Source organism: Meriones unguiculatus, chromosome 1, assembly GCF_030254825.1.
Source record: "Meriones unguiculatus strain TT.TT164.6M chromosome 1, Bangor_MerUng_6.1, whole genome shotgun sequence".
Lineage (NCBI taxonomy): Eukaryota > Metazoa > Chordata > Mammalia > Rodentia > Muridae > Meriones > Meriones unguiculatus.
Window position 1 is genome coordinate 4,226,605 of NC_083349.1, and position 27,888 is coordinate 4,254,492.

General features: G+C 52.4%; 2 protein-coding genes across 6 annotated transcripts; one reads left to right on the forward strand and one right to left on the reverse strand.

Annotated features, from left to right (window-relative positions):
• Positions 1–5,892: 5,892 nt before the first annotated feature.
• Positions 5,893–11,262, forward strand: Cd37 (CD37 molecule). 3 transcript variants are annotated; one of them, XM_021634030.2, is made up of 9 exons: positions 5,893–6,162; positions 6,386–6,460; positions 6,543–6,615; positions 7,584–7,708; positions 7,807–7,881; positions 8,682–8,786; positions 9,233–9,469; positions 10,114–10,197; positions 10,913–11,262. In XM_021634030.2, the coding sequence occupies exons 1-9, from the start codon at positions 6,100–6,102 to the stop codon at positions 10,988–10,990; spliced, it is 915 nt and encodes a 304-aa protein (XP_021489705.1). In that variant the 5' UTR covers positions 5,893–6,099; the 3' UTR covers positions 10,991–11,262. The 3 variants fall into 3 exon arrangements, with proteins under 3 accessions (XP_021489705.1, XP_060235339.1, XP_060235333.1); XM_060379356.1 differs by lacking the exon at positions 5,893–6,162 and having other exon boundaries at positions 6,280–6,426; XM_060379350.1 differs by lacking the exons at positions 5,893–6,162; positions 6,386–6,460 and having other exon boundaries at positions 6,587–6,611.
• On the reverse strand, positions 11,251–26,916 carry Tead2 (TEA domain transcription factor 2). 3 transcript variants are annotated; one of them, XM_021634028.2, is made up of 12 exons: positions 26,855–26,916; positions 25,240–25,477; positions 24,629–24,693; positions 23,583–23,645; positions 22,339–22,446; positions 22,183–22,241; positions 19,396–19,460; positions 17,701–17,831; positions 15,287–15,460; positions 13,349–13,510; positions 12,577–12,729; positions 11,251–12,078 (listed from the first exon to the last, which is right to left on the reverse strand). In XM_021634028.2, the coding sequence occupies exons 2-12, from the start codon at positions 25,469–25,471 to the stop codon at positions 11,965–11,967; spliced, it is 1,326 nt and encodes a 441-aa protein (XP_021489703.1). In that variant the 5' UTR covers positions 25,472–25,477; positions 26,855–26,916; the 3' UTR covers positions 11,251–11,964. The 3 variants fall into 3 exon arrangements, with proteins under 3 accessions (XP_021489703.1, XP_021489704.1, XP_060235318.1); XM_021634029.2 differs by having other exon boundaries at positions 26,776–26,880; XM_060379335.1 differs by lacking the exons at positions 13,349–13,510; positions 26,855–26,916 and having other exon boundaries at positions 25,240–26,008.
• Between the last annotated feature and the right edge of the window lie 972 nt (positions 26,917–27,888).

Below are 27,888 nucleotides of genomic sequence, written 5' to 3' on the forward strand. Positions count from 1 at the left end.
TCAATAAAACACAAAGAGAACAACATAAAGAATCAATAAAACAAAGAATTAGTTCTTTGAAAAAAAATCAACAAGATAGACAAACCCTTATCCAAACTAACAAAAAGGTAGAAAGAGTACATCCAAATTAACAAAGCCAGAAACAAAAAGGGGGACATAACAACAGACACTAAAGAAATCCAGAGAATCATAAGGACATACTTTAAAAACCTGTAAACCATCAAATTGGATAATCAAAACAAAACAGATAATTCTCTCAACAGATACCACTTACCAAAGTTAAATCAAGATCAGATAAACTATTTAATACACCTATAACCACTAAGGAAATAGAAGCAGTCATGAAAATCTCCCAACCAAAAAGCCCAGGGCCAGATGGTTTTAGTGCAGAATTCTACCAGACTTTCAAAGAAGAGCTAATGCCAATACTCCCTAAATTATCCTACAAAATAGAAACAGAAGTAACATTTTCCATTTCAGTTTATGAGGCCACAGTCACCCTGATACCTAAACCACACAAAGATCCAACAAAGAAAGAGAATTTCAGACCAGTTTTCCTCATGAACATTGATGCAAAAATACTCAATAAAATACTCACAACCAAATCCAAGATCATATCAAAAAGATCCATCTATCATAACCAAGTAGGCTTCATCCCAGAGATTCGGGGGTGGTTCATCATACAAAAACCCATCAATATAATCCACCATATAAACAAACTCAAAGGAAAAAAAACTACATAATCATCTCATTAGATACTGAAAAAGCCTTTGACAAAATCCAGCACTGCTTCATGGTAAAAGTCTTGGAGAGATCAGGGATACAAGGCCCATACCTAAACACAATAAAGGCAATACACAGCAAGCCTACAGCCAACATCAAATTAAATGGAGAGAAACTCAAAGCAATTCCACTAAAATCAGGGGCAGGACAAGGCTGCCCACTCTCTCCCCATCTATTCAATTAGTGCTTGAAGTTACAGCTACAGCTATAAGACAACTGAAGGAGATCAAAGGGATACAAAATGGAAAGGAAGAGGTCAAAACATCATTTGCAGATGATATGATAATACATACAAACAACCCCCCAAAAATTCTACCAGGGAACTCCTACAGCTGATAAACACCTTCAGCAAAGTGGTTGGATACACGATTAACTAAAAATAAAAAAAAAAAAACGTGGCCCTTCTATATACAAATAACAAATAGACTGGGAGAGAAAGCAGAGAAACAACACCATAGATACAAATAATGTAAAACATCTTGTGGTGACTCTGCCGAGCAAGCGAAAGCCTCGAAAGGCAAACATGTCAAAGATTTGAAGAAACACATTCAAAATGGCCATTCTGCCAAAAGCAATCTACAGACTCAATACAATCCTCAACTAAATTTCAGCACAATTCTTACAGACCTTGAAAGGACAATACTCTACTTCATATGGAAAAACCAAAAAAAGAGGATAGCAAAACAATCCTGAATAACGAAGGAACTTCTGGAGATATCACCATCCCTGATTTCAAACTGTATTACAGAAGTAAAGTGATAAAACCACAGAGTGTTGGCATAAAAATGGACAGGTTAAAAGAAAGCATCTTCAACAAATGGTGCTGGAATGTAGAAGAATGCAAATAGATCCATATTTATCTCCCTGAACAAAACTCAAGTCCAAGTGGATCAAAGACCTCAACATAAAACCAGATACATTGAACCTGACAGAAGAGAAAGTGGGGAAGAGCCTTGAACTCATTGGAACAGGAGACAACCTCCTGAACAGAACACTGATAGCACAGGCAGAACAATCAATAATGGGACTGAAAACTGAAAATCTTCTGTAAGGCAAAGGACACTGTCAATAGGACAAAATGGCAGCCTACAGAATGGGAAAAGATCTTCACCAGCCCTACATCTGCAAAAGGGCTAATATCTAAAATATATTAAGAACTCAAGAAAGCTGGTGCTGAGGGGGGGGGACTAGAGGGGCAGAGACAGATGGATTTCTGAGTTTGAGGCCAACCGGGTCTACAAGGCAAGGCTGGGACAGCATGGCTACACAGAGAAACCTTGTCTTGAAAAACAAACAACAACAAAATCTCAAGAAACTAGACCTCAACAAGCCAAATAATCCAATCAAAAATGATCTAAACAGAGAATTCTCAAGAGAGGAATTTAAAATAGCTGAGAAACACTTAAAGAAATGTTCAACATTCCTAGCCATCAGGGAAATGCAAATCAAAATTACTTACACCTATCAGAATGGCTAAGCTCAATAACACAAGTGACAGCTCATGCTGGTGAGGATGTGGAGCAAGGGGAACACTCCTCCATTGCTGGTGGGAGTGCACACTTGTTCAGCCACTATAGAAATCAATATAACAGGTCCTGAGAAAACTGGGAATCGCTCTACCTCAAGCACCACCTATAATACTCTTAGGATTCTACCCAAAGGACGCTCCATTCCACCACAAGGACATTTGCTCAACTATGTTCATAGCAGGTTTATTCATAATAGTCAGAAACCGGAAACAACCTAGATGTCCCTCAATCAAAAAATGGATAGACAAAATGTAGTACATTTACATAAAAGAGTATTACTCAGCAGTTTAAAAAAAATGATATCACAAAATGCAGGCAAATGAATAGAACTAGAAAATATCTTGAGTGAGGAAATCCAGACTCTGAAAGACAAACACAGTATGTACTCATGTATAAGTAGATATTAGCTGTAAAGCAAATGACAATCATGCTACAATTCAGAGAGGCTAAATAACAAGGAGGATTCTAGGAGGGACACAAAAAGAGGGGAAATAGAATAGATTCTGTGGGTGGGCTGGGGCAGGTGGGAACAGGAACAGGAAGGATCAGTTGGAGGGAAGAGATGGAGGGAGAGAGAACATGGAGAGGGGACTAGAATCGGCAGCACAGGGCAGGGGGACAGGGTATGTAGAAACATGGTGCGGTGGAAACTGCCAGGGGTGTGCCTGGGACACCGACCCAGGCACAAAACCTTCCAGCTATAATCTGTCGTGCCTGCAAGATGTGCTGGGGAGTGGGAGTGCAGGACCTGCGGGAGTGGCCAGCCAATGACTCATCTAATTTGAGGCCCACGTGTTGAGAGAGTGCCGGAACCTGACACTGCCTGGATGGCCAGGAACCAGAGGCTGGATAGCCCAGAGAGCAGGGAACCAAACACGACTGGCAAAAAAACAAAACAAACAAACAAACAAACAAAAAAACCAATGAAATGGTTCCAAGTGTTGTTCTGCTATACTCATGGGTCAGTGCCTAGCTCATCAGGGAGGCAGAGAGAGTCCAAGCTGGAGGCCTCCATAGGGGTCCTCCCCCCAGAGCTTGGGGAGCCCTGTGGAAGAGGAGGAGGAATTTTGATCTAAGTTCAATCCTTGTGCTCCACAGGAAGAAAGGAGAGAACTCCCCCAGGTTGTCCTCTGACCCCCACACGAGCACCAGAAGTCACATCCAAAGCGTCAGTCAATCAACACAAGCAATAATTTTTCAAAGTTAGGCATGCTGACAAAGCTAGAGGTTTACCCATGACACACACATTTTCAATACTTGTGGGTATTTTGTCCATATCAAAAATGAGATACACCTCCAAATAAAAAAGGTTGGAATCTCAAAATTCATAATGTTAGCATTGACCCTGACTTTGCAGTCCATCGGATAGTAGTAATAAATTAATAATTGTGAAAAAGAGACAGACCTGCCTTTCTTGAAGCTATTCAAAACTAGCAGAACCAAAAACAAGTTTCCTGGAAAATTTAGTCAACTGGAACTTTTAGTGACAGAACTGAGCATTAGATTTGGTTCTCTATTTTACTTATTCATTTCTCTATTCGCTACTTGGGGGCTTGGGCCTTACACCTGCTAGGCACTTGCTCTCCCTCTGAGTTCCAGCCCCACCTCCGGGGCTGACCCCGGGACAGCTGGTCACTTCTGATACCCTCAGACCTGCTGCCACAAGGCTGGCCCTGGCACAGTCATGGGCCCCTAGGGGCCTCCTTAGAAACACCCCTGGCTCTCATTTTACCTCCTTCCTTGGAATCAAGGAAAGCAAGCTAAAGTCCTGGCTCCTCCAAAACAGGAAGTGGAAGTCGCACAGAGCTGAAAATGAAGGCAGGCAGGTTTCCCACCGCGTGTTTTACCCCAAAGACCAGCCCTCCAAGGCTGTGGGAGGTTGACTCTCCAGCCTTGCCTCAGGGAGGCGCAGCCCAAGAGCGAGGAGGCAGTTTTCCGGGTTCTGAGGGAGAGGGGGAACCGCGACCCTTGACCTCGTAACTCCCTGCCTGCTTCCTGCGGAGACCCCGGGGCTGCAAATGGCCGCCCTGCTCACCCAGAGACCCGCGGGCGTCAGGGCTCACAGGGCCGGCCCCCCTCTCCAGGCCTCGAAAGCCGGGCTCTCAGGGGCTGTGTAGGTGAAAAGGTCGCGAAGGCTTGGAATCCTAGCAACGTCCCCAGGCCTCCCTGGCTCCGCGGAGGCTGGTCCCCAGCATGAGCCCGCGCGGCCTTTCCTGCTGTTTCCGTGCCTCCGCTACCACAGTGGAGAACGATTCTGCCGCAGAGCACGCGTGCCTGCTCACCGTTTCTGACTGCGTGTGCGCAGCAGTCCCATTTCCTCGCTGCTCAGCCTAATACCCTGTGTGCTTTGTTTCTTTGGAAGACTTGATCTGCCCATTTATTCCATGTGGACGTCAAACCATCGCTGTTTACTGAAAGCCCCCTTTCAGTAGCAGAACCACCATACACTCCACAAAGGCCGACTAGGGACTTGAAGGGTAGCTGAAGAGGATTGAAAACGGGCAGATGAGGCACCGAACCTGATCCTCTGTGTTCCATCCAGATCCCACGTGGAGGAAGGGATGATACCCTAAGTGTCTCATGTGTATCAGATTATTGGAACAACGTACTCCAAAGAAATGGGGATCTTCCTGCTGGGAGAAGAAAAAGGCGCCAACCAGCGGTTAACATCGCCCAGAAAGAGATTTCAGACAGTCCTGAGAGCTTGCCAGACCTCCTTACAGGTGGAGCCTGAAGCCCATGATGGCTCAGTGGTGGGTAGGAGCACATCTTGGACTGCTTAGAATGACATTAGCCCTCCATTCACACCCCATCTCACTCCAGGACCCTGAAGATGGACTTGGGGGGGGGCTCGCTGGGGCTCTGTCCTCTTCCCCTCTGGCCTCATTAAGTAAATCTTTTTCTGCTTTCCACTCTTAATTTGGTTCTTTTAATTGGTTTATCGGGGATGGGTAGCTGAACATGGCTTGGGGCAGAGACACAACTCCCGAAAGTTTTCTCCTGTCCTCCGTAAGCACAATGTGGCCTCACACACACACCGTTACAAATAAAACAAGGGGGACAGCTGCTGAGCAATGACACCTGATGTCGTCTGTGTCCCACACACATGAACACATACACATACGGAGGAAGGAGGGTGGGGAAGAAGGAAGGAGGGAAGTAGATGAGATATGTCTCAGAAGACAGAGTGCTGTCAACTCAGAGACACCCCCCCACACACACTCACACACAACACTGGAAATCTGTGAGGAACTGCTGGGCACTTCATGGGAAACTGTAAAGATGCTGGGTGTGTTCAAGTGACACACCCCCGCTATCGATGTCTGGCCCTTCTGGGGCCTCCTCCCCTCAGATTTCTCCACAGAGGCAGGAAATGCCACCTGAGGCTCCCTTCCTCCACCGGATGTTCAGGCATTGCCTAGCTGCCCTCCTCACCCCTGGGACTGTCACACCTCCTCTGTACCACTTTCACTTCCCCAGATGTCCACACTACCCCCCCCTCACCCCAAGCACATGAGAGCACCTGGTCTAGAAGGGGTTGGAGGAGACGCAGAGAAAGAGACTCACAGGACAAGCAGAAAGGGGCAGAAACCCAGAGAGAGACAGGGACAGAGAGAGCCAGCTGGCTTAAGGTCCTAAGCAGAAGACCACAGGACACAGGGGGCGGAGCCAGTGAGCAGTGAGGTCAGAGTGTCTGTGAGGTTGGCCTCTGCAGAGATAGCCCTGAGGTCCCAGGACCAAACTGGGTGGAAGTCCATCAAGAGCCCCTGTGCACCCTGCCTGAGCCATGGACACCTCCGAGGAACCCCCCATCGTGTCCTTGGTACCCACATGTTCCAAGGACCCCCAGGTACTGCTGTGTGCCCTGTGGAATGCGTGAAGAAGTTAGGGCCCCAGCTGACAGTCACTAAATGAAGAGGGCAGGGTGGAGCTCCACCCCGGAACTTCCTCTTTCTCTGCCCTCTTCCTTTGTGCCTCTCAGTCTCTCTCCTTCTTCGTCCATTATCCCGCTTGTCTCCCGTGGCTAACACCTCTTCTGTCTGGGTTCCCTGAGCGGGTCGTTCTACATCTAGGCGAAGATGTCGGCCCAAGAGAGTTGCCTCAGCCTCATCAAGTACTTCCTCTTCGTTTTCAACCTCTTCTTCTTTGTGAGTCTGCTCATGGCTACCCAGCCTGGGTCCTAGGGCCACAGTGGGTTTGCTCAAGCCTCATTCTCTTCTCTTGCCCTAGGTACTAGGCGGCCTGATTTTCTGCTTTGGCACCTGGATCCTCATTGACAAGACCAGCTTCATGTCCTTTGTGGGTGAGGGGGCTGGGCAGTAGGGGAGGGTCTTGCTGGAGTGCACCTAGACCCAGAACCCACAACAAGGCACCTCCTGGTATCTCCCTCCCTTGTTCCAGAGGCCCTCAGAAGTTACCAAATTCCCAGACAGGGCTCTCTCAAGCTCTGGAGCCCACTGGCCACCGGCACTGTGCCTCTAGGATGCTGTGTCTTCTCTGGCAAATAGGATATGTAAACCAGATGTGGCTGTGCATGCCTATCATCCCAGCACGCAGAAGGTGGAGGGTCAGGAGTTCTAGGCTATCCTAGACCAGTAGTGGGTTGGAGACTAAGCTGGACTATGGAATCCTGCCTCAGAAACAACGAGAACAAAATGAGGTCATGATTATAATAATAATAATAGAAATGATAAGCATTCTTAAATACTTCCTATGTCACATCTTAGACTGGGGCTCACAGACCATCCCTTCTTGAGGTTCAGAGAAGGGAGGTCGGTCTCTTGCTGGGTGTCACATAGCGGGGAAGGGGAAGAGCAGAAATAAAACAGCAATAACAAGGAAACCACTGAAGGGGTGAACGTCAAAACCATAGCGACTCATATTTTTACCACACTGACCGCTGAGTTGAACAGTGTTCTCATGCAGGCCTCAGAACAATTTTGGGGTGTATGTGGTGGCTTTTACCTGTCATCCCAGCACATGGGAGGTGTAGGCAAGAAGATCAGAAGTTCCAGGTCAATTCAGGCTACAAAGTCAGTTCAAGGCCAGCCTGAGTTACAGAAGAAAGAAAGAAAGAAAGAAAGAAAGAAAGAAAGAAAGAAAGAAGGAAAGAAAAAAATGTAGGGAGAAAAACCAACTCTGGGTGTGGACAGAGGCCCACCCAGGCAGATTCAGAGTAAGAGACACAGGGTTGCAGGAGATAGGGCTCTGCCCAGGGGGGCCGAGGGAGCTGCTATTCCCTAGCCCCCCTCACTGACTTTCTCACCTCAGGCTTGTCCTTCGTGCCACTGCAGACCTGGTCCAAGGTCCTGGCTGTCTCAGGTATCCTCACCATGACCCTGGCTCTCCTGGGTTGTGTTGGGGCTCTGAAGGAGCTGCGTTGTCTTCTGGGCCTGGTGAGTGACACTCCTCATCACCATTCCTGTTCTGGCCCTCAAAGGCCTGAGAGGGTGAGCACTCTGTCCTCACTCTGTCCTCTCCACTCTGTCCTCAGTATTTCGGGATGCTGCTGCTCCTGTTTGCCACAGAGATTACACTGGGGATCCTCATCTCCACGCAGAGGATCCGGGTGAGTTAACCAACACTCTTACCCCAACCGTGGAGGGCCAGGGGTGGAGAGAGAAAAAAAAAAAAAGGCAAGTGAGCACTGCCATCAACCAGGAGGCTGGGCCACAGAACACGCAGGCACAGAGACAGAAAGGACACAGTGGGACAGAGGCACGTGGAGACAGAAAGAGAAAGCTGCACAAGGTCCTAGCTACTCACAGGCTGAGGCGGACAATCACATCAGCCCAAGAGATCAGGCTAGTCTGGCCAACACAGTGAGGCTGCATCTATTCAAAGAAGGTGTCCTGTGATGGCACACACCTTTAATCCCAGTGAAGGAAGGTGCAGGCAGATCTCTGCCAGACCAGCTTGGTCTATACAACCAATTCCAGGGCAGCCAGGCTTACACAGAGAGACCCTGGAGAGAGAGGAGAGGGTGGAGATAGAGACACAAACCGACTTCCGCCTGCTAGCATTTATTCAGCTGGTTGGGTGGTTGTCTAGTACTCATAAGACGTTGGTTTGGTCTCCAGCACTGGGTACCTGTAGTCCTGGCACTCAGGTCAGAGGCAAGAGGAGCGGGAGTTCCAGACCAATGTGGGCTACAGGAAAAGAACTTTATTGAATAATTTCATTCCAAAATGATGTTATTCCAAATTTAAGTTTAAATTAAGAGAGAGGGAGAAGAAGCAATGGAAACCTAAAGAGCCTTAGAAACACTTCCGAGATTCTGAGGAAGAGAGCCACAGCCAGTCACTGGTGCCGTGGGCGGGGCTGGGGCAGTAGGAGTGCCTGGGCCCAGCATCGTCTACATCCTCTCAGCTGGAGCGAAGGGTGCAGGAGTTGGTGCTGCAGACAATCCACAGGTACCACATGAATCCGGACGAGACAGCCGCGGAAGAGAGCTGGGACTATGCGCAGTTCCAGGTGTGTGAGCTCACGACCCCTCCTGCGTCAAGCCGGTTACTACGCCTTAGGCTCCGACCTCTAACATCTCAGCTTCGCCTTGGGGTTTAGAGAGGCTCTGCCTCCGTGTGGGCCGCGGGTCCCCACGCCTGCCACGCTGCTTGAGCACCCCAGATGACAGCATTTCTGCCCCCACGTAACTAAGTCCCCAGACCCTAGAACCTGGGGTTGCTCCACCCCTAGTCCCAGAATTTCTATGTGAGGGACCCCCGCAACAGATGTAGTCCGGCTCCTGCATCACCTGTCACCCCGCTCACAATCTCAGGTTCACCTGAGCCCTGCGCTGTCTCCCTCGCCCCGTCTACTCCAGTCCATTGCCGCTTGCACAGCCATCCTGCCTACCCTGCCCCCAGGCCCCACCTACGTCCGTGACACCGTGTCCCTGACTCTGTCCCCCACCTCACCAGCTGCGCTGCTGCGGCTGGCACTCTCCGCGGGACTGGATCAGCGCCCGCATGCTGAGAGGGAACGAGTCTGAGGAGCTCTTGGTGCCCTGCTCCTGCTACAACTCCACGGCGACCAACGACTCCGTAGGCTTTGATAAGCTCTTCCTCTCCCAGCTGAGCCGGCTGGGGCCGCGGGCGAAGCTGAGGCAGACTGCTGACCTATGCGTGCTCCAGGCAAAAGCTCACATCTACCGTGAGGTGGGACCAGCGGTGGCGGGCACCTCTGGACTGTGGGAGCAGGGTACTGGAGAAGTGGGCCGTCGGGAGGGAGGGACTTTGGGGGGGCGGAGTCTTAAGAGAGGAAGGCTGGGCTTGGAGGTTGCGGCTGATATCAAAGGCGTGGCCTCAGCAAGCGAGCCGGAGGCTAGAAAAAAAAGACAGAAAGGGAGTTCGAGGCCAGCCTGCTCTATGGACTAAGTTCCAGGACAGCCAGCGATCCACAGAGAAATCTTGTCTCAGAAAACAAAACAAAACAAACAACAAAAAGACTGAAGGGGCGGGACACTCGGAGGTGAGTGTGGCCCACCGAGGCGTCAGCACTCGGAGCAGAGAGAGGGGCCTGTCCAGGCCTACACGGGGTGTGGCACCAGGCGGCAGGCTTTGGGAGGGGGAGGCTCCTCTGGAACTTGAACTGGACTAGAAAGCTAATAACAAAAGGGGCGGATCTCTGAGGGTGAGAGGCGTGGCCTACACAAGGACGGAGCCTGGGACAGGGCAAAGCTCGGTTAGAACGCGGACGGATACCTGGACATTGGGGACCTAGAAGAGGATCTGAGGGGATCCTTGGCTTGAGGGTGAGCTCCAGAAGCAACGCCGCCTTTACATGTGCCCTGCATCCCCAGGGCTGCGCGCAGAGCCTCCGGAAGTGGCTGCACAACAATCTCATCTCCATAGTGGGAATCTGTCTGGGAGTCGGTCTTCTTGAGGTGACTTGGCCCCGCCCCCGCGGGTGATTTGTCCGTCCAGAGGTGTTTTCCCGTTGCCGGGGGAACGAGCCTGCTTAGCAGAGGCGTCTTTATTCGCTACAGCAAAAGCATGGGATGGGGTGGAGACCTGGCTTGTGTAAACTCTGATTGGCTGCACGCGGTGCCCTGCCCTCGGCCCGCTCCCTTCTCCCGTAGGTGAGCGGGATGGCGCTGTGTCTGCAGCTACGCCGCAGAGCGCTCAGCCGAGAGCCCGCGCTGCTGCAGCCTGGAGCCGAGGGTTCGAGCCTTAAGCCCGGGCTGAGTGCTGACGGCAGCGGCGGGCGCTGGGGCGGGCTAAGCAGCAGCAGTGGACGCAGCAGTACCCCGTGGGGCAGCTGGGGCATGGCGGGTGCCTGCCCCACATGGGGGGACAAGGCTCCACAAGGCAAGCTACCCATGGCGCTGGGGCCCTGGCCCATGTGGGATGCTGAGGAGGAGCCTCCTGAGACCGAGACCGCAGGCGCTGACGCGGAGGTCGAGGCCCAAGCAGGGCAGGCCGAGCCTCCAGAATAAAGGACCCTGGGCTTGCCTCTGAGCTTTCTCCTTTGCAGACTGCCGCTGAACATCCCGCTCTAAGGCTGCCTTTCACTCCCAGCGCTTACGCATGCTCACCCTTTGCCTCTCCCTCCGGGTTCCACCCCTTCTCCAACCCTGAAGCATCTCCTTTCTTTCCCAGCTCGGCTTCATGACGCTCTCAATATTCCTGTGTAGAAATCTGGACCACGTCTACGACCGGTTGGCCCGGTACCGCTAGGCCACAGCCCGCCCCGTCGGCACCCACGCACCTCCACGTAGCCAGGAAATATTTGTTTCCATCCTGGATGGCCACGGGCCTGGAGGCCCATGCCTCAGGCCTCATTCCCTGGGGACCCAGGTGTCTGCCCCACCAACAGCCACCACTTCCCCCACAGGGCCAGGGACCTCCGCCCCCAGCTTCCTTCCCTTCCCCGCTCCCTCCTCCCCACACCATCTGTCTGCCACCTCCCACATGACACCTCAAATAAATCCCCTTCGTCTTGGTAAAAATAGCTTTATTCTCCTTCAAACATAAACCATCACTCTCGGGGAAAGGGAGGTGGCAGGGTGGTCCGTGGCTCACTTGAAAAGGGGGACGAGATTAAGAAGGCCCACCCCACCGCTTGCCCAGCTAAGACACGATTACATCCCTAACACTGTGTATAAATATCTCCTTATATTAAAAAAAATTTCAGGTCCCACTTCACTCTAGCTCCAGCTGGGAAACCATTATCTTCAATTTGTGACATCACAGATCACAGAGAAAGGGTGTGGGGGAGGCAGGCATGGAGGAACAACTGGAAAACAGAGTGTACAAGGCAATGAGTGACACCCCCAACATAGCCTGGGCCCCATTTCCAGAAGAGTGAGGGGCCCTCGCAGAAGTGAGAGGCCAGGCTGTACCTGTGAGTGTGCACTCCTGTCCCCAGTCCCTGATGCTCAGGAGTGATGTGTCCTGTCAATTGCTCCCTGTGAGGTCCTTGTATTGGGGCTCTAACCTCAAACTCAGCTCAATAACCAAGTTTTCGGCTCCCCTCTAGCAGGAGCCGGCCCCCATTGCTCATGCTTCTGAGATCAGGCTTTTTTTTTTTTTTTTTTTAAATCATGGGCCCCACTCCAAATGAGGGTTACAGGAAGAGCCAAAGGGTCCTTCCTGGGAAGGGGGTGTTGTGGAAAAAAAACAAAAAAACAAAAACCAGCAATGGGGCTCGGTCAGTCCCTGACCAGGCGGTAGATGTGGTGCTGAGTGCCACGCTCACTGGTGGAGACCTCAAAGACGTAGGCCGTGCACAGCAGCAGTTCCTGAGTGTCCCTGTTCGTCACCACCTGCCAGGAGGACAGACTCACTGTAGGGCGAGGAGGGGACACACAACATGGGACTCCCCACTCACCTGTAGTTACCAAGGAAACCTCTGGCCTCTTCCTATCACCCAAGAAAGGGAAACCTGCCATACTCTGTCCCCCAAGGGGGGGGCCTGCAGGTCAGGTTCCTTGGGCAAAGGGGATACCCCAAAGCTGAGAGTTGGCAGGGAGGGGCCTCCCCATCACATCATGTTCCTGAGAAAAGGGGTCCCCACCATGCCACCAGAGCATCAGCAGGTCATCTTAGCACAGCCCCCAAATCAAAGGGGCTCCTTCAGCTCTGGACTCCCAAGGTAAGAGAAGCTGAGGTATCCCAGTTGCCCTAGTGAAGAGGGACTCCACGTGGGACAGCCGTGTTCTGCAGGAAGGGATAGCTCATCTTTGGAGTCCCCACTGCCTGGCTGGCAGTGCTGGGGCTGAGAGGGTCTGCTAGAGTACTGCCATCCCGGCCCGGTCTGTCACCTGGAGGATGGTGAAGTTCTCCAGGACGCTGTTCATCATGTAGCGCTCGGGCAGCTGCCGCAGCTTGTGCAGGAAGTTAACCAAGTACTCACACATGGGGGAGCGCAGCAGGCGGTACACGAAACGTCCGTCCTCCAGCTGCGCCCGCTCGGTCTGGGAGTGGGGAACAGAGTGAGAGACGCAGCAGCCACCATCACCCCCGTAGCACCCCACCTTTAGTGACCAGAGCCCCTGGGTGACCGACTCTAGGCCCCTGAACCTGCAAACCAGGAAGCCTCCATCTCCCCAGAGTCGTGGTCTGAAACCCCAGTGACCTCCAAACACCCTCGAAAGCATCTCCAAGCTGAGCGTGAGGCTTCAAGACCCCACAGCCCTGCAAGTATAACATTTGGACCACCTCACTCCAGACTCCTCCCACACCCTCAAGAGCCTTCGTCTTGTGGAGTTAATCTCTACACCTTCCAACCCCTGAAATGAGCTCTAGCTGTGACTTTCCATTATTTGTTTTTGGTTTGAGACAGGGTCTCAGAGAGCCCAGGCTAGCCTGGATCTCCTTAAGCAGCTTAGGATGGATTTGAAATTCCTGATGCTCTGTTTACATGGTGCCTGGCAAGCACTCTACAGCTAAACTACATCCTCAGCTTTCTTGGAATTCTCGGGTTGCTTCCTCGTGCACACTGACTGCCGGAGAGGCTGGGATGGCCCTGCCTCACACACTGCCACATGCTCGTTAGACTCTTGATGCATGCAGTACCCCAGCCTTGGGCCTCACCTCCACCTTCTCCACCACTTGCTTGCCAAAGGAGCAGACTTTGGAGGAGCAGGTAAGTGTCATGAGCTCCCGGCTCTCATACTGGCTGCTCACTCCATAAAAGCCACCGCTGCCTCCACCGCTCCCTGCCTCCTCACCACTTGGGCCCCAGTTCAGGTCCGCCTGAGACGAGACAGAGGCACAGGTGAGCTGAGGGAAAGCCGACAAAATTCTGCCCAGAGCCTGGCTCCCCAAGTTGCAACCACTGGCCCATCCCACACCAAAGACCCCAGGTCAGCATGAGCTGTGCTCCGTAGAAGCCCCACCCGCTGTCCCAGGAGAATTAGAGCAGTCAGGGTCCCCAGAATAGCCCTGATCCTCATTCTCTAGAAGCCACAGAACTTTTTTGCTTGAAGCTCCTAGCTCTAGAATTCAGCTCTAGCAGGCATATCAGTGCAAGCTTATAATGCCAGCACTTGGGCACCTGATGTAGGAAGATTGTGAGTTTGAGACTAGGATGGTCTACATACAGTGGATGACAGTCACAAAATGAGAAGGAATAAAAGGGCGGGGGGGGGGGTAAGACTAAGAAAATGGAGTGGAAAAAAATGGACTTTAGCCCCTACCAAGGGCCTGGTTACTAGCAGGCAAGTTACCCCTAGCAAATGGTTAGGGTTTCATATTTCCTTTAACCTTCCCGAAAGAGGCTGTGAAAGTAAGTGTGATGACCTTAGCAGTGGAGCCAGTCTCTAGAGCACTGTGTTTTCGGGAATGCACCCATGCTTATCATCCGAATGGCAGGTAGGCAGGACAGGCCTCCAGAAGCTTCCTCGAGAGTGGGCGTGGCCTGTTCTCTGTCCTGACTTTAGCTGCAGCTCTTTGGCTAGGGCTCCACCTTCCACCCCAGCAACAGGGCATTTTGATGCAGGGCAAATCCCTATGCCTGTGGCCATGGTGGCTCATAGCTGAAACCCCAGGACGTGGGAGGCTGAGGCAAGAGGAGAGCAGCCTGTCTGTCTCAAATGGAAGGCCACCTATGTTGGTGCACACCTTTAGTCCAGCACTTGGAGGCAGAGGCAGGCAGATCCCTGGAATTTGAGACCAGCCTGGTCTACAGAGCAAGTTCCAGGACAGCCAGTTTCTCAGCAGCTGCCTCCCCTCCCTCCCAGGAGCCTCGGGGGCCTCTGAAGCCCTAATGCCCAGCCTGCAGCCGCCCATTTATCTCATGCCTCTACCCAGAAAGCTTGGGGTTCTGTTGTTTTTGTCTTTTGGGCAAGATTATTTACTTTTGTGTGCTGGTGTTCTGCCTGCCTGCCTATCTGTGCAACCACAGATGTGCAGGACTCTCAGAGGCCAGAAGAGATGCTCTGGATTTCAGTCAGAGACACTTGTGGTCTCACATGTGGTACTGGGAATTGAACCTGGGTCCTCTGGAAGAGCAGCCAGTGCTCTTAACTGCTGAGCCATCTCTCTAGCCACTTTATTTTGTTTTGTTTGAGTTAAGGTCTCCCTAAGTCGTGCAGGCTGCCCTCGAATGCTGAATTCTCCTACCTCTGACTCTTGAGCACTGGGATGACAGGCGTGCACCATAGCACAAGGCTCAGAAAGCTTTATAACCAGACACCCAGGGAGACCAAACTGACTGAAATGGCCTGTAGACTTCCTTTGGAGAACCAGACCCTTCCACAACCCTGAGCTCTTCAGTGCTTGCCACACGACTGGACACCAGATGGACCTAAGAAGACCGAAGGTGCTCTCTTAGCCACAGCTAACTATGGATGGCCCTCCATGTCCCCCAAATCTGCAGATACTCAACTCCATCGCAGAACAGGCTTCGGCAAGCACTGGCATGCCACCTACATACTCTCCCACGCAGTTTTTGTTTTTGAAGAGTGGCCCAGGCAGACCCCAAACCCTCCTCAGACCTGGCTGAGAGTGCCATGACGTGGGAGCGCTCACCCAGAACTTGACCAGGAAGAAGGCATGGGGTGGCCCTCGGTCATACAGCTCCCGGAGGCCGCCCTTCTTCTCAGGGAATTTGTCATAGATCTGCCGCACGTCCACGCTCTCCAAGGGTGGTGCTCCAGGACTGGGACACTGCTGACTGATGTGGACAAACAAGTGCCTCTGGAACTGCAGAAGAATGAGAGGGGGAGGGGACATGGGCTTGACCCAGACTGTCACCCCACAGACCCACTGTCCACCACAATGCCACACCTTGGGCCACATCCAGCACCTGTCCCCACTGTCCCAACCTGCTCAGATTGCATCTTCTCCCGTCTCTGGTCTAGCCTCTCCCACATTTGTTTCATTCCTCACACAGCTCTAGAGTTGATCTGGTCCCCAGAATCCAGTGCCTGCCCTCTCTCTACAACCTCACCAGTTCCCACCATATTTTGTCATTAATTTCCTTGAAACTTCCATTTTTGTACATGGAATTTACAATGCCACACCCAGCAAACTCCTGTGTGACCCTCAAAGCCCATTTCACACATGTCCTTTCGGGAAAAACCCACTAGCTCTCCAGGGAGATCACCTTCTGTATACATAAGAACCAGGCAGGCTGGCTGTACGCTGGAACAGGTCTCATGGCTAAGTGGTCCTGTGGCTAAAAGACCAGTAAGAGTCCCTGAACTTGCCAAGTTTAGTCTCCCACAGAGAAGGGAAGCACAGTTACCTTAGAAAGAGCAGAAATGTCAGAAAAAAAATCCTGGCAAGTAGAGAAAAAAGCTCAAAAGTGATGTTGTGTGAACCAGGCATAATGGTACAAGCCTGCAAGAGAGGCCATTACAACCACCTGTAACTCCAGCTCCAGAGAATCTGATGCTCTCCTCTGGTCTCTCTGAGCACCTTGCAACACACACACACACACACACACACACACACACTCATAAATCTAATAAAAAGATGGCACATGGCATTTTCTAGCAAGAGGTTTGTGAAAGTGTCATGAGAAAATTAAGCTCATATAAGCCAGAGTCACTCACAGCAAGACCCAGGGAAGGCATCTAGCAGTGTGGGGAAGACAGACAGAAAGGCAGGAGCCCCCCAGGCCCCCTGGGGCTCTCTCTATGTAGATCAGGCTAGCCTCAAACTCTTAGAGATCCTCTTGCCCCTGCCTCCCAAGTGCTGAGATTAAAAGCGTGTATCACCATGCCTGGGTTGTTTTGTTGAGACAGTGTCTTGTGTATTCCTGCCTCAACTCAAAACTCCCGTGTAAAAGCTGAGAACCATGAACTCCGCATCCTCCTTGCCTCCACCTCCAGTGTGCTGAGAAGGCACACATGCACCACCACACCCAGTATTTGCAACCCTGAGGATGGAACCCAGAGTTTCATTCATGCGTGCTCTCTACCAGCTGAGCTAAATCCCCAGCCCTCAGACTGACTTCAGCCTCCAGGGTACTAGGCTCACAGACTTCCATGTGAGTCTCATCTGTATCGCCCTTTTTAGTAACTGTGACAACCTGAAGGGTGGCATTAGTGTGGCTGCAGAGACACTGCATGCAGTGAACTACATTTCCCAGGCCTCTGCAGATAGGTGTGAGCACATGACTAAGATCTGGCCAATGAGACGTGAGCAGACCTGTGAGTCACCTTATTCAAGCAGGCCCATAAAAACCCGGGCACAGACTGTCCTCTCTCCCTCTGCTGGCCAGATGCAGAGAACCCAGGAGATCCTGTAGCCCTCGAAAATGGTAGAGCCAGCAAGTAGAAAGCTCTAGGTCCTGAATCACTGGGGCAACACATCTGCTCAGCATACCTGCTAAAACTCACATGAAAAACTGGACATTGTGGTGCACGCTTACCATCCCAGCCCCAGGAAGATGAGGGAGAAAACCGCTGAGAGTTCAAGACTAGCCTGAGCTACAGACCTACCTTAACAATAAAGAAATAAATCTGGAAAAAGGAAAACTATTGATCTTTCCCATTTCCTCAGCATGAAGCCTGCCAAACAGCAGAAATCTGGTGTTAGATGAACTGAATAACCTGCGTTCAGTTCTCGGCATGGCAACCTGTGCCTGTAATTTCAGTGATGTTGAGGGGCAGGCAGGTAGATCCCTGAGGCTTGCTAGTCAGCAGCATGGGCTACTGGGTAAACTCAAGTTCAGTGAGAGACTGTCTCAGAAAACAAGGTAGACACACCTCACGTTGACCTATGGCTTTCACATAAATGAGAAAGAAATCGCACACAGGGAGCCAGGCAGGACATCTCACGAGCCTGAGTGGTGCTGCTGCCGCGAGGACAGCGGTTGCCAAGGCGAGGACAGCGGCTGCCAAGGCGAGGACAGCGGCTCTGTGTTCTCTCCCTTCCCTCTTTGCACTCCCGCAGCCGCCCCTGCATCAGCGCTGCCCTGCAACACTCCCACTCACCGAGTCAACTGCATCCGGCGGTTCCACAAACGCCGAGAACTCTACCAGCTGCAGGCGCGCAGTGCCCAGGGCCCGAGCCTGCCAGGCTGGGGGAGATGGAGCAGGTGAGAGGGCTGGGGGCGGCTCGTACCCTTGAAAAAGAAGGAAGAAAATGTGCTCAAAATGATGGGCCAGGCTGGCCCTGTTTTCTCTTGGCCACCTTCTCTGTGAGGGCTAGGGATGGTGGCAGCTCACCTGGCAGAGAGCCTGCCTGCATGCAAGAAAGCCTGGGCTTTCCCTAGTACCACATCAGCTAGGAATATGGGCACACATCCTCCCAGCACTTGAGAGGTGGAGGCAGGAGCGTGAGTTCAAGGTCATACTCAGCTACAAAGCAATCCCCAAAAAGAAAAATAAGGTGGGTGAGGGCACTGAGAGATGGCACAGCTGTTAGAGCACGTGTGCCCTTGAGGAGACCTGGACTCTCAACAGTCTGTTCCTCCAGTTCCAGGGGATCTAATGCGCTCTCCTCTGGCCTCCAGGAGCACCAGGCACACACACAGCACACTTACATACATGCAAGCAAATCACTCATACAAATAAAGTGCATGCAAATGAAATGAATGCATCTTAGAAAAACATTTCCTCTAGGCTCCCATGCAGCTAACGGTGGCCAGGAGACAGTCCTTGCCAATGTGTTAGAGGGAATCTACGGGAAAGGAATTCAAAAGGCAAATATTTGAGAGAAGAAAGCTTTTGGGCCTGACCAAGTCCCATTTGCAAGGGGCAAAGCAGAGCTACAGCAGCCACATTGACACAACGAGGCAGAGGCCAGTGAACTCCAGACACCTGGCCTGAGATGGCTGAGCTGGCAAGCACACCTCTGCACCCCGCACCAGCCGGAATCCCTGAAGCTCTTACTTTTCTGGGTACTGATCTGGATATTCTGCTATTTACGGCAGCCAGACGTTACTTGTAATTGATGGATTATAAACCGGAGTGTCTGGCTTGCTCAAGCTGGCTCTCATAGTGCCATCTCGGTCGGTTAGGAGGTGTGGCCTTGCCAGAGGAAGTGTGCCACTGCACTATTCCCGGTTTGTACTCTCAGCTTCAATCCCAGCCCTTGGGAGGCGGACGCAGGTGGACCTCCGAGTTCTGCCCAGCCTAGTCTACAGAGCAAGTTACAGGACAGTCAGGACTACACAGGGAGACCCTGTCTCAATGAACAAAACAGAAAAGGTGTGCGCCTTCAGCTTCCCATTCCCACCACCACGCCTCCACACTGCTGTCATGGATGGACTTAAGCCTCTGGAACCCCAAATAAACTCCGCCACAGTCTACCTTGCCCGTGCTGTTAGAGGTCACAGCAACAGAAAGGGAGTAAAACCGAGGGAGGTAGGAATCCCTTCACCAGTCGATGTGGGCATCCATAGCCACACTGGTGGAGAACTCTGGGCTGTTGGCAGACTCTACATCGACACGAAGCCGACACAGAGGAAAGCAAGCCCTACTGGTCACACTGAGCTGCTAGATCCAGTCATGCCTGAAGCCACCTTTCTGCCCTCACCTTTCCTTCCTCCTCCTCCTTTTGCTAATTTGATTTGGGTTTTGACTACTTGGTTGTGCCCGACTGACAAAGAGGTGAAGGAATTCCCGCTGGGGCCAGGAGCAGAGGAAGAGGGGAGACATTGGTGGGGATGGGAAGCAGACTCTCACCTGGTAAGTCAGTGGATGGGGGACTCAGTGACACGGAGAACGGTGTCTGTGAGAATGGCTTCACGCTGCAGAACAAAGGGAACCCTATGAGTGCAGTGGAATGATGCTGACTGCACTGACCTGTGACCCTGACAGGCCAGGTGCCCCCAGCACAGCATTCCACGAATGATGACGAAGTGGGTGCGATGACCGCTCCTCGTCTCTCACCTGAGACTGAGGTTGATATCAACGGAGCAGCCCAAAGCCACACAGCGAGGGTGCCATAAAGCCTGGACTCCAACCCTAGCCAGTCCCAACCCTAAGCACCAGGACTTTTGTTGTTTTGGCAATACTGGAATTGAACCTAGTGCTTCAAGTACGCTAGGCATGGCCTCCACAGAGCATCCCCCACACTGGACACTCTTAGCCGGCGCTCTATCAGTGTCACACCCTGGCCCCTCACTGGAACACTCTAGGCAGATGCTTTACCCCTGAGCTGCACCCCCAGTTCCCAGGTTTTTGCAGCCTCTGGAGTACTGGTGACAGGAATGAGCCACTATATCTGTTCTATGTGACAGAAATGTTCCACCTCTGTACTGTCCCAAGAAGTGGCTACTGGCCATGTTGCCACTTAGCACTAGCCTGGCTGACATACCTGAGGAATTGGACTTTTATGTAAATTTAACTCTTTTGTTTTTTAAACAGGGTCTCACTGTGTAGCCCTGGCTGTCCTGGAACTCACAAAGGCCAGCTGCCTCTGCCTCCCAAGAGCTGGGACTAAAGGTGTGTGCCACCATGCCCAGCTGTAAATTTAACCAATTCTAACTTAACTGGCCACTCACAAATAATCATTGTAGACTCACTCCAGAGGCCTAGAGGTAGCTCAGGAGACTGGGAAGCCAGAGGTTAGAAGAGGTCAGGGGTCAACAGACCAAGATGAGAAAGACAAACCCCAGAGACCTTCCAATCAGTCTCAGGATCTCCTTTTCTCAGCTCTCAAATTTGTACTTCAATGGATTTTCCACAATGCCATGATCCCTATCTGGCCATCACTCAAATGTCACCACCTGATCTTCTAAAACAGAGTTCTTATTGGGTTTGCTGCACACATCAGCATCACAGAATGTCTGAGATGTCGGGGGCTGAGGCAGAGGATAGTCTGGGCTAAAAAGCTGAGAGCCTGTCTCAGTAAATCAAAGCAAAAGAGACCCTTGAGGCTAGAAATAGACCCCAGTGGTACAACACTTGACTAGCATGCACAATGCCCGGATTGAACCTGATTCCATATGTGTGTGTGTGTGTATAGGTCCAGGAAAATTACAGCCTTCGATTCTTTTCCTTAATAAGAGCACAAACCAGAAACTTAGGTGCCCACTAAATATCTGGTGTCCAACTGCTTAAAACAGACCTCCTGGCTTGTCACAGTGGCACACGCCTGTAACCCCAGCGCTATGGGAGGCAGAGACAGGCGGATCTCTGTGAGTTTGAGGCCAGTTTGGTTTACAAAGCAAGTCCAGGACAGCCAGGGCTACACAGAGAAACCCTGTCTCAAAACACACACCCACAAACAAAAAACCAAGCCTCCAAGGCTCACCTCAGTTTCCTGCCAATGGCCTTCCACATGTTGTTTAACTGCCTAGAATAGTTCTACCCCTACCCTTCACCTGGCCAACCCTACTGATCTCAGAGAAAACCCCAGAACTTTCTCCCTCGCCATAAAACCCACAGTGGTTCCTCACAACGCTGCACACACTTCCATTTTGAATTTCTGAAAGTGACAGCTTAGTCAGCACTGGTCTCCCCCATTTGACTATGGCTCACCAGCACCAAGCCATTCCTCCTTGGCAGCACACCTGCGGTAAGAGTAACAAGTGCCCTCAGCCCCTGGGCACTTGTTACGATCTTTCCAGTGTCTCTGGTGACCAGATCCTACAACCTAACCTCTCATTCTCTCACTACATACCCCCATGCTGACCTCATGCAGCCACAGTGTGCTACCAACAGCCAGCCTGGCCAGGCTCCTCCTAGAGCCTCAGCACCCAGGGGTCTCAGAGCTGAGGCACTCATTTTCTCCCTCCCAAGTATGGAAGAATAAAGTAGCCCCTTCCCCACTCCTAAGCCCCAGAGCCACCTCAGGAGTCTGGAAACCAGCCCTCACAGGCATTCACAGCTCCTCCCAGGAGTTTCTTCATCTACAACTGCCCTCCCAGGATCCTCTGAGACCCACTCACCCTTCCAAGGTGCCTCTAGGTCTATTATTGTCTCCCTATAAGCCTCTTGGGAACCCTTCATCCATCCTTAAGCCTTAAGCCTCCCTTCTCATAATACTTAGGAGTCCCCATATCTTCCCAAGGAGCCTTAAAACTTCCTCCTCATAAGTTTCTGAGCCCTTCTTGTCTCTCTTCTTGTCTGTATCCATAACTGTCTTCCCACAAAACTCTGCCTTCGTTTGTCCCTTGCAGGAGCCTCTGGTTCTACAACTGCCTTCCCATCATCCCCTACATCCCTCCCAGAAGCACTTAGCCAAAGTGCTAAGTGCCCTGCCAAGATGCTTTGGAAGTCACAGGTCTCTCTGGTAGCCTCTGGGAGTGGCATTCTCACTTAGGAGCCATTATTCCCCTGCACATGTCCCCCTTTCCAGAGATGGAGTAAGGGAGCCCTGAGCGTAGAAGGTCACCTCCAGCAAGACCCCAAGGGGCAAAGTGTAGTGCTGGACTTCAAAGCCTCATGGTATGGTTCCACATTCTAGGCCCAAAGTGGACATAGGTGGGACGAAAGGGGGAAGTGCAAGGGACATGAAGTACTCACTCTGGAACATTCCATGGCGGCCCAGAACTCCCTGACCAGAACTGGAAAAGCTCGGTGGCCTGGGGAGGAGACACAGTTGAGGATCAGACATCCTCCGTTGGCCCTTACAGCCCCATCTTTTCATCCCAGATCTCCACAGTTCCCAACCCAGGCTACCTGAGGGCCAGAAGGACCCAGCTTGGCCTGCAAGGAAGGTGCAGAGATGAGCTGTGCGGAAGACATGGTAGCCATCGTCTGGAAGGCCTTGTCCTTGGAGACCTGGTCCTGGGGGAAGGTTGAAGTCCAGGTTAGGGGGGAGTTCTAAATTAAGATAGCCAGGGCGGGATGTCAGGGTTGGGGTAGGAGATAAGACATGGGGAGCCCTGACACAGGGTCAAGGAGGGGTCAGCTCCCCACCCAAACCCTCTGCCTCTGCTGGCCTCCTCCGGAAGGGCAGTGTGAGGTCCAGGTGTGGGAAGATGGGCAAAGGGACTTAGTACATTCAGAGTCTGACCCAGGGTGAGGCGGGTGCCAAGGGAAGAAAGAAAAGACAACTTAGGAACTACAAACTTGTACTTCATTTCCCTTAGCAGCAGACACTGCCCTGAGTCAGCAAGGAGCAAGAGTGGGAGCTGCACCTCAGCTACAGAGGGAAAAAGTTCTCTAAGTCAAGAAAGGGCTAGATGTAGTATTTCAGATACAAACTACAGGAAATGGGAACAGGAAGGGGGTGTTTCATATTCCACACAGAACACAGAGGGGACTGAGAAAGAACAGAAAAGACAGGAACTTGAGGGTTTCAGACCTACAGAAAAGGAAGGGGACCATTTCCAGGTAAAAGAACAGGAAGTAACTACCCTGGAGGCTAAAAGAAAAGAAGTCACACACAGAGGGACAGTGACAGAAGTTCAGGCTGCAGGGCACAGGGGACTCACGGTGGAGAAGAAGAATATAGAGTATACTCTCTCACTGGAAAGCATGCATGTGGGCCAAGACAGGCAAGGATGAAAGAGAGAAGCACAGAGGAAAGAAGGGAAACCAGCAGGCACAGTGGGAGGGAAGGGCTGTAGCAGAGGAGAATAGGCCTGTCAGAGCCAAACTACACCAACTCCACTCAGTGAGCCGACCTGTGCCCAGGCCACTCCCCTCACGGTCTCTGGCCCCCGTGCACTTCTCTCTTTCTCTCTCTCTGGGTCTCTGTCCTCCCATTCCCATCAGTAAGTGTGGGTGCATAGCTGTCTGTCTGTTTCACTGACTCTGGGTCTCTGTCCGGCCCCACCTCCCCTGTATGTGTTTCTCTCTCCCTGAGTCACTGTCACCCTTCTTTATCTGAGTCCTCTCTAGATCTCCCCGTGTGTCTGTCTCTCTCACACCTCTCCATATGCCCACCCAGCCCCCTCCATGCCTGCCTTTACCCTCACCTTCAGCTTGGACTGAATTTCCCTCGATTTCCTTCGAGCCAACACCTGGATGTGACTGGAGACCTGGAGGGATGAGAGGGAAGTTTGGGCTCTGTCCTCCACCCTCTGTCTCCCAACCTTCCCTTCCTCCCCGTAGCTGCACATGCTGTTCTTCCACAGGGAATACAGCCTGACCCTGCAGGCCCAGGCCCCTGTCCTTCCTTCTTGGGTTTTTAGTCTCTGGAATAAGCCTTGTACAGAAATATCAGGCCTGACAGGATGGCTCAACAGGTAAAGGCACTTGGCACCAAGCCTAATGTCCTGGGTTTCATCCCTGAGACCTACACGGTGGAAGAAGAGAACCAACTCCTAAATGTTTCTGCATGTATCCCACGGCACATGGCCACAGGCACACACACACACATGTAAAACAACAACAACAAATGTACTTAAAACTTCCTGAATTACATTTTTTGTTTGGGGGTGGGCTCAAGTGCATCGTGGCGCACATGCAGAGTTCTCCTATCGCGTGGGTCCCTGGAATTGAGCTAAGGCAACCAGGCTTAGCAGCAAGGCCCTTTGCTCACTGAGCCATTTTACAGGCATGTAATATAAACATTTTACAGCTATATCTGGCATGCCTACAACATGTGGGAAAGCACATGAGCCACAGGCCAGGAGGGTGCTCAGGCGGTAAAGCTTGCCCTCCCTGCATGAGGACTTCAGTTCTAGGTGTGTGGAGTTCTGTAACTCCAGCACTAGGGGGTACAGACAGGTACAGACGGGCACTCACAGACTACCCAGTCTGGTCAAATCAGCAAGCTCCAGGCCAGCAAGAGACCCCGTCTCACAGTAGTGGGCAGCTGCTGAGATGGATGCTGAGGTCATACACTGACCTCCACACACCCATGCACACACGTGCACAGATACCCCCCACACATACAAGCTTTGTTTCTTTTCTAATCACATGAACCACATCTGCCTTGAACCTGAGCCAGCCCACATAAAGACGGCCCTCAAGATAAGCCCTGCCCCAGCCCGAAGCCCCAAAGTGTCAGCCCTGAGACCTGCTTGCGAGTTCTTGTCTTCCCTGTCCTCAGCTTGATGTACCGGGCAATGAGTTCATTCCGGCCTGGAGAAGTCAAAATGGAAAAAGAGTAAGACTATCAGCAGAACTTCCTGCCAGAGAAGACAGGGATGAGGGAGTCAGCAAGGCAACAATCCCCACTCTACTACAGCCAAGCTGGGCTGGGGGGGGAGACTCCTCAGCCACAGGGTCACCAGCATAGCCACATATAGCTATGTGGCCACCAATAAATCACTTAGTCTTCCTGTGCCTCAGTTTCCCTCATTTAGCCAGAAAAAATGCTGCAGTCATGAAAAGGATACAGTCCTTTTCTTTGTTTATTTATATATTTATTTATTTTTGATTTTTGGTTTTTTGAGACAGGGTCTCTCTACATAGCCCTAGCTGTCCTCAAACTCACAGAGATCCATGTCTGCCACCAACACACCTGGCCTCATTTTTATGTAATAATAATAAAAATGTAACGTAGAGCTCAGTATGTGGCTAAGGATGACCTTGAACTCTTGAGGTGTGCGCCACAACAGCTGGCTAGAGACTCTAGACATGTTGGTTAGTGTGACCGGGGTCAGGAAGCCACCACGGGAGACTCACCGTACATCTTGCCCTCATCTGACAGGATGATCTTGCGCCGGCCGCAGGGAGGGTAGATGGCCAGGGCCTCCTGGAAGCTCTGCTCAATGTCGGGGCTCCACACACCCTCCGCGTCAGGGCCTCCATCACCGCCGACACCCTCACTGCCTCCGGTGCCCTCCTCGCTGCCTTCCTCACTGCCAGTCCAGCCCCCGCCATCATCTAGGGGGGCCCCAGTCCGGGGATCCCCCATCTGGGCCTGCAGAGACAGCAGCTACATGTGGTGCTGCGAGAATAGGGGAGGAGCCTGGACCTGAATTCCTGGGTCTGAGGGAGAGGGTCCGGGCCTGGCCCCACGCCTGGGATCAGGTAAGCTGTTCTTCCTGAGCTTTCGGAGGAACCTGCCTTCGGCTAGTCACCTGACCACCAAAGGATGGTGCTTGAGGCCATTTGGGCCAACGCTGTGTTAGAATCACTGATTTTAGAGAATACCAAGTCTGGTTAATTGCCAAGAAGAGACTCTCCAGACCCATTAAGAAAGAACAGGTGCTAGGAAGAGAGCAGCAGCTGCTGTAAAAGCAGAGGTTACATCCGACACCAAGACCCAGAAAGTAGGGAAAGAGAGATGGTGGAGCAGAAAGATCCAGGGACATAGACCCAGATAGGCACAGAGAAGGGGCATGGTCAGTGCTTTATGGAGACTAGAAAGCAACCACAGAACCAGGCGGGGGCGGGGCGCCCATCAAGCCTCAGGCCTTGGGACTCAGTCGCCCAGCCATCTGGAGGACAGAACAAAGAGCCCAGGCATCCCCTCCCCCAGTTCCCCACAACCCCCGCTGTGGGCGGGACCTCGCAGGCCCCGCCCCCTCCCCGGGCTCGGCTCCAGCCCAAGTTCCCATCGACTTTCCGGAGGCCAAGAACAGGGAAAAGTTTTCCCATACAGTCCGATACCGCCTCCCGGGAGGTTTCATCTCTTCCAGAACTTTCCCAGGACCCCAAAGTTCTGAGTCCCATCCCTCCTCCTCTGGACTCTTGACCTGGTGGAGGTTAGAACAAAGACCCCAGGCCTAGCCCAAGGTCGCAGCGACGTCCAGGACCCCTGTAGGCCGAAATCCCAACCCAGCCCACCCCCATGTGGCCAGACAAAGAGACGGACGAGCCGGGCAAGACAGACATCCCTAATCTCCTGCCCGGGTCCCCAGTCCTCGGAAGAGCCGTGGACGAAGGTCCGAGGGCCCCCGTGGCTCTCCCTCGGCCACCCCCGCGCCTGCCCTGCTCCGTGAGGGGCCACATGTCCACTGGGCGGACACTTGCTGGAAGGATGGCCCGGGAGGCGCGTGCCTCGCTCTAACAGGAGAGCCGTGGCCGCCCCTTCGCCCCCACGTCCTGCCAGCCCCGGCCGTCCCGCGCGCGTTCCCAGCCGCAGACCAGCTCCAGGCCCCTAACTCGGGAGAAAGTTCCAACTCCAACATTTCGGCTGCGTCCCCAGCGCTAACTCGAGCCCCAGGGCAGAAAGAGGGCGGCGGGCAGTTCCCACGCGGTCCCAGGAACACGCACCTCACCTCATCGCGCGGAACTTCCCACCCCAACTCACACACCCCAAGCCGGATCCCGATTCCCGCCGGCGCCTTCCTACCTCCCGGCCTGGGCAGGGGAGCCGCGGGCGGGCGGGGCGAGACCGGGAGAAAGTTGCCGGGAGCTTTGTTTGGGAAAAGTGGGAGGGACCGCAGGGGGGGCGGGCCCGGCGGCGGGCTCGGGATCCCACTCCGGGAGAGGTGCTTGCTTTGCGAGAGAGACATCAGCCCTTCTAAGGACTGGATTCGGAGGATGGGGTCCCTAGGAGAGGAGGTGGTTATGGGGGCCTGGATGCCTGGCTGGGGTCTGTAACTCTGGGTCTGAACGAGAATATTGGGATCTGGATCCCGGGACTGAGGGAAAAGTACCAGGAGTTGAGGAGGGAAGGGAGTAAAAAGGTGGAGGAGGGGACGTGACCTGGGTCACCCTATACTGTATGTGTCTGCTGAGGATGTAGAACTGACAGAAACAAAATAGTCCTTACCAATTTTATATGTATTTTTTATTTTATTCTGGTTTTAAATGCTTAAATGTTATTTTATCTGTATGTTTTGTCAGTGTGTATGCATAATGCATACATACAGGAGAGGGCGCTGGATCCCCTGGAACTGGAGTTAGCAGACGGTTGTGGTCCACCGTGTGGATGTTGTGAATCAAATCCAGGACCTCCAGAAGGGCAGCCAACACTAAACCACTGAGCCATCTCTTCAGCCGTGGAAGGGTGGGGTCTGTAACTGGAAATGAAGGTCAGAACCCGAGGGCTTCACCAGGGCTAGGGGGAAGGTCCGAGTCAGAGCTGTCTCTCATCCAATGTTTCTGTTTGATAAATAAGGTGCTGGGGTGGGTTTGTTTGCTTCCTTGTGACCTGGCCAGAGAGAAGCCTTGGGCTGGACCCCAAGTGTTTCTGGAGGTCCACAGAAATGCAGACCCCACAATTACATAGGCACTAGGGGCTGCAAGCGGCCCTGTCCCAGGGCAGAGACAGAGCTTGGGTGTCTGAAGGCAGAGATAAGGTCCTGGGTATTGCTGTCTTAAAATTGAAAGTCTGAGGAAGAAAGATACCTTTCATCTATACTCACACCTCTATAATCTCTC

Coding starts and splice junctions, on each gene's coding strand:
- Cd37 (XM_021634030.2), top strand. CDS start 6,100: ATGGACACCTCCGAGGAACCCCCCATCGTGTCCTTGGTACCCACATGT. Junction 7,709..7,806: donor TGCGTTGTCTTCTGGGCCTG/GTGAGTGACACT, acceptor CTCTGTCCTCAG/TATTTCGGGATGCTGCTGCT. Junction 10,198..10,912: donor TGGGAGTCGGTCTTCTTGAG/GTGACTTGGCCC, acceptor TTTCTTTCCCAG/CTCGGCTTCATGACGCTCTC.
- Tead2 (XM_021634028.2), bottom strand. CDS start 25,471: ATGGGGGATCCCCGGACTGGGGCCCCCCTAGATGATGGCGGGGGCTGG. Junction 22,242..22,338: donor TGGGTCCTTCTGGCCCTCAG/GTAGCCTGGGTT, acceptor TCTCCTCCCCAG/GCCACCGAGCTTTTCCAGTT. Junction 19,461..22,182: donor CCGCCATGGAATGTTCCAGA/GTGAGTACTTCA, acceptor TTTGTTCTGCAG/CGTGAAGCCATTCTCACAGA.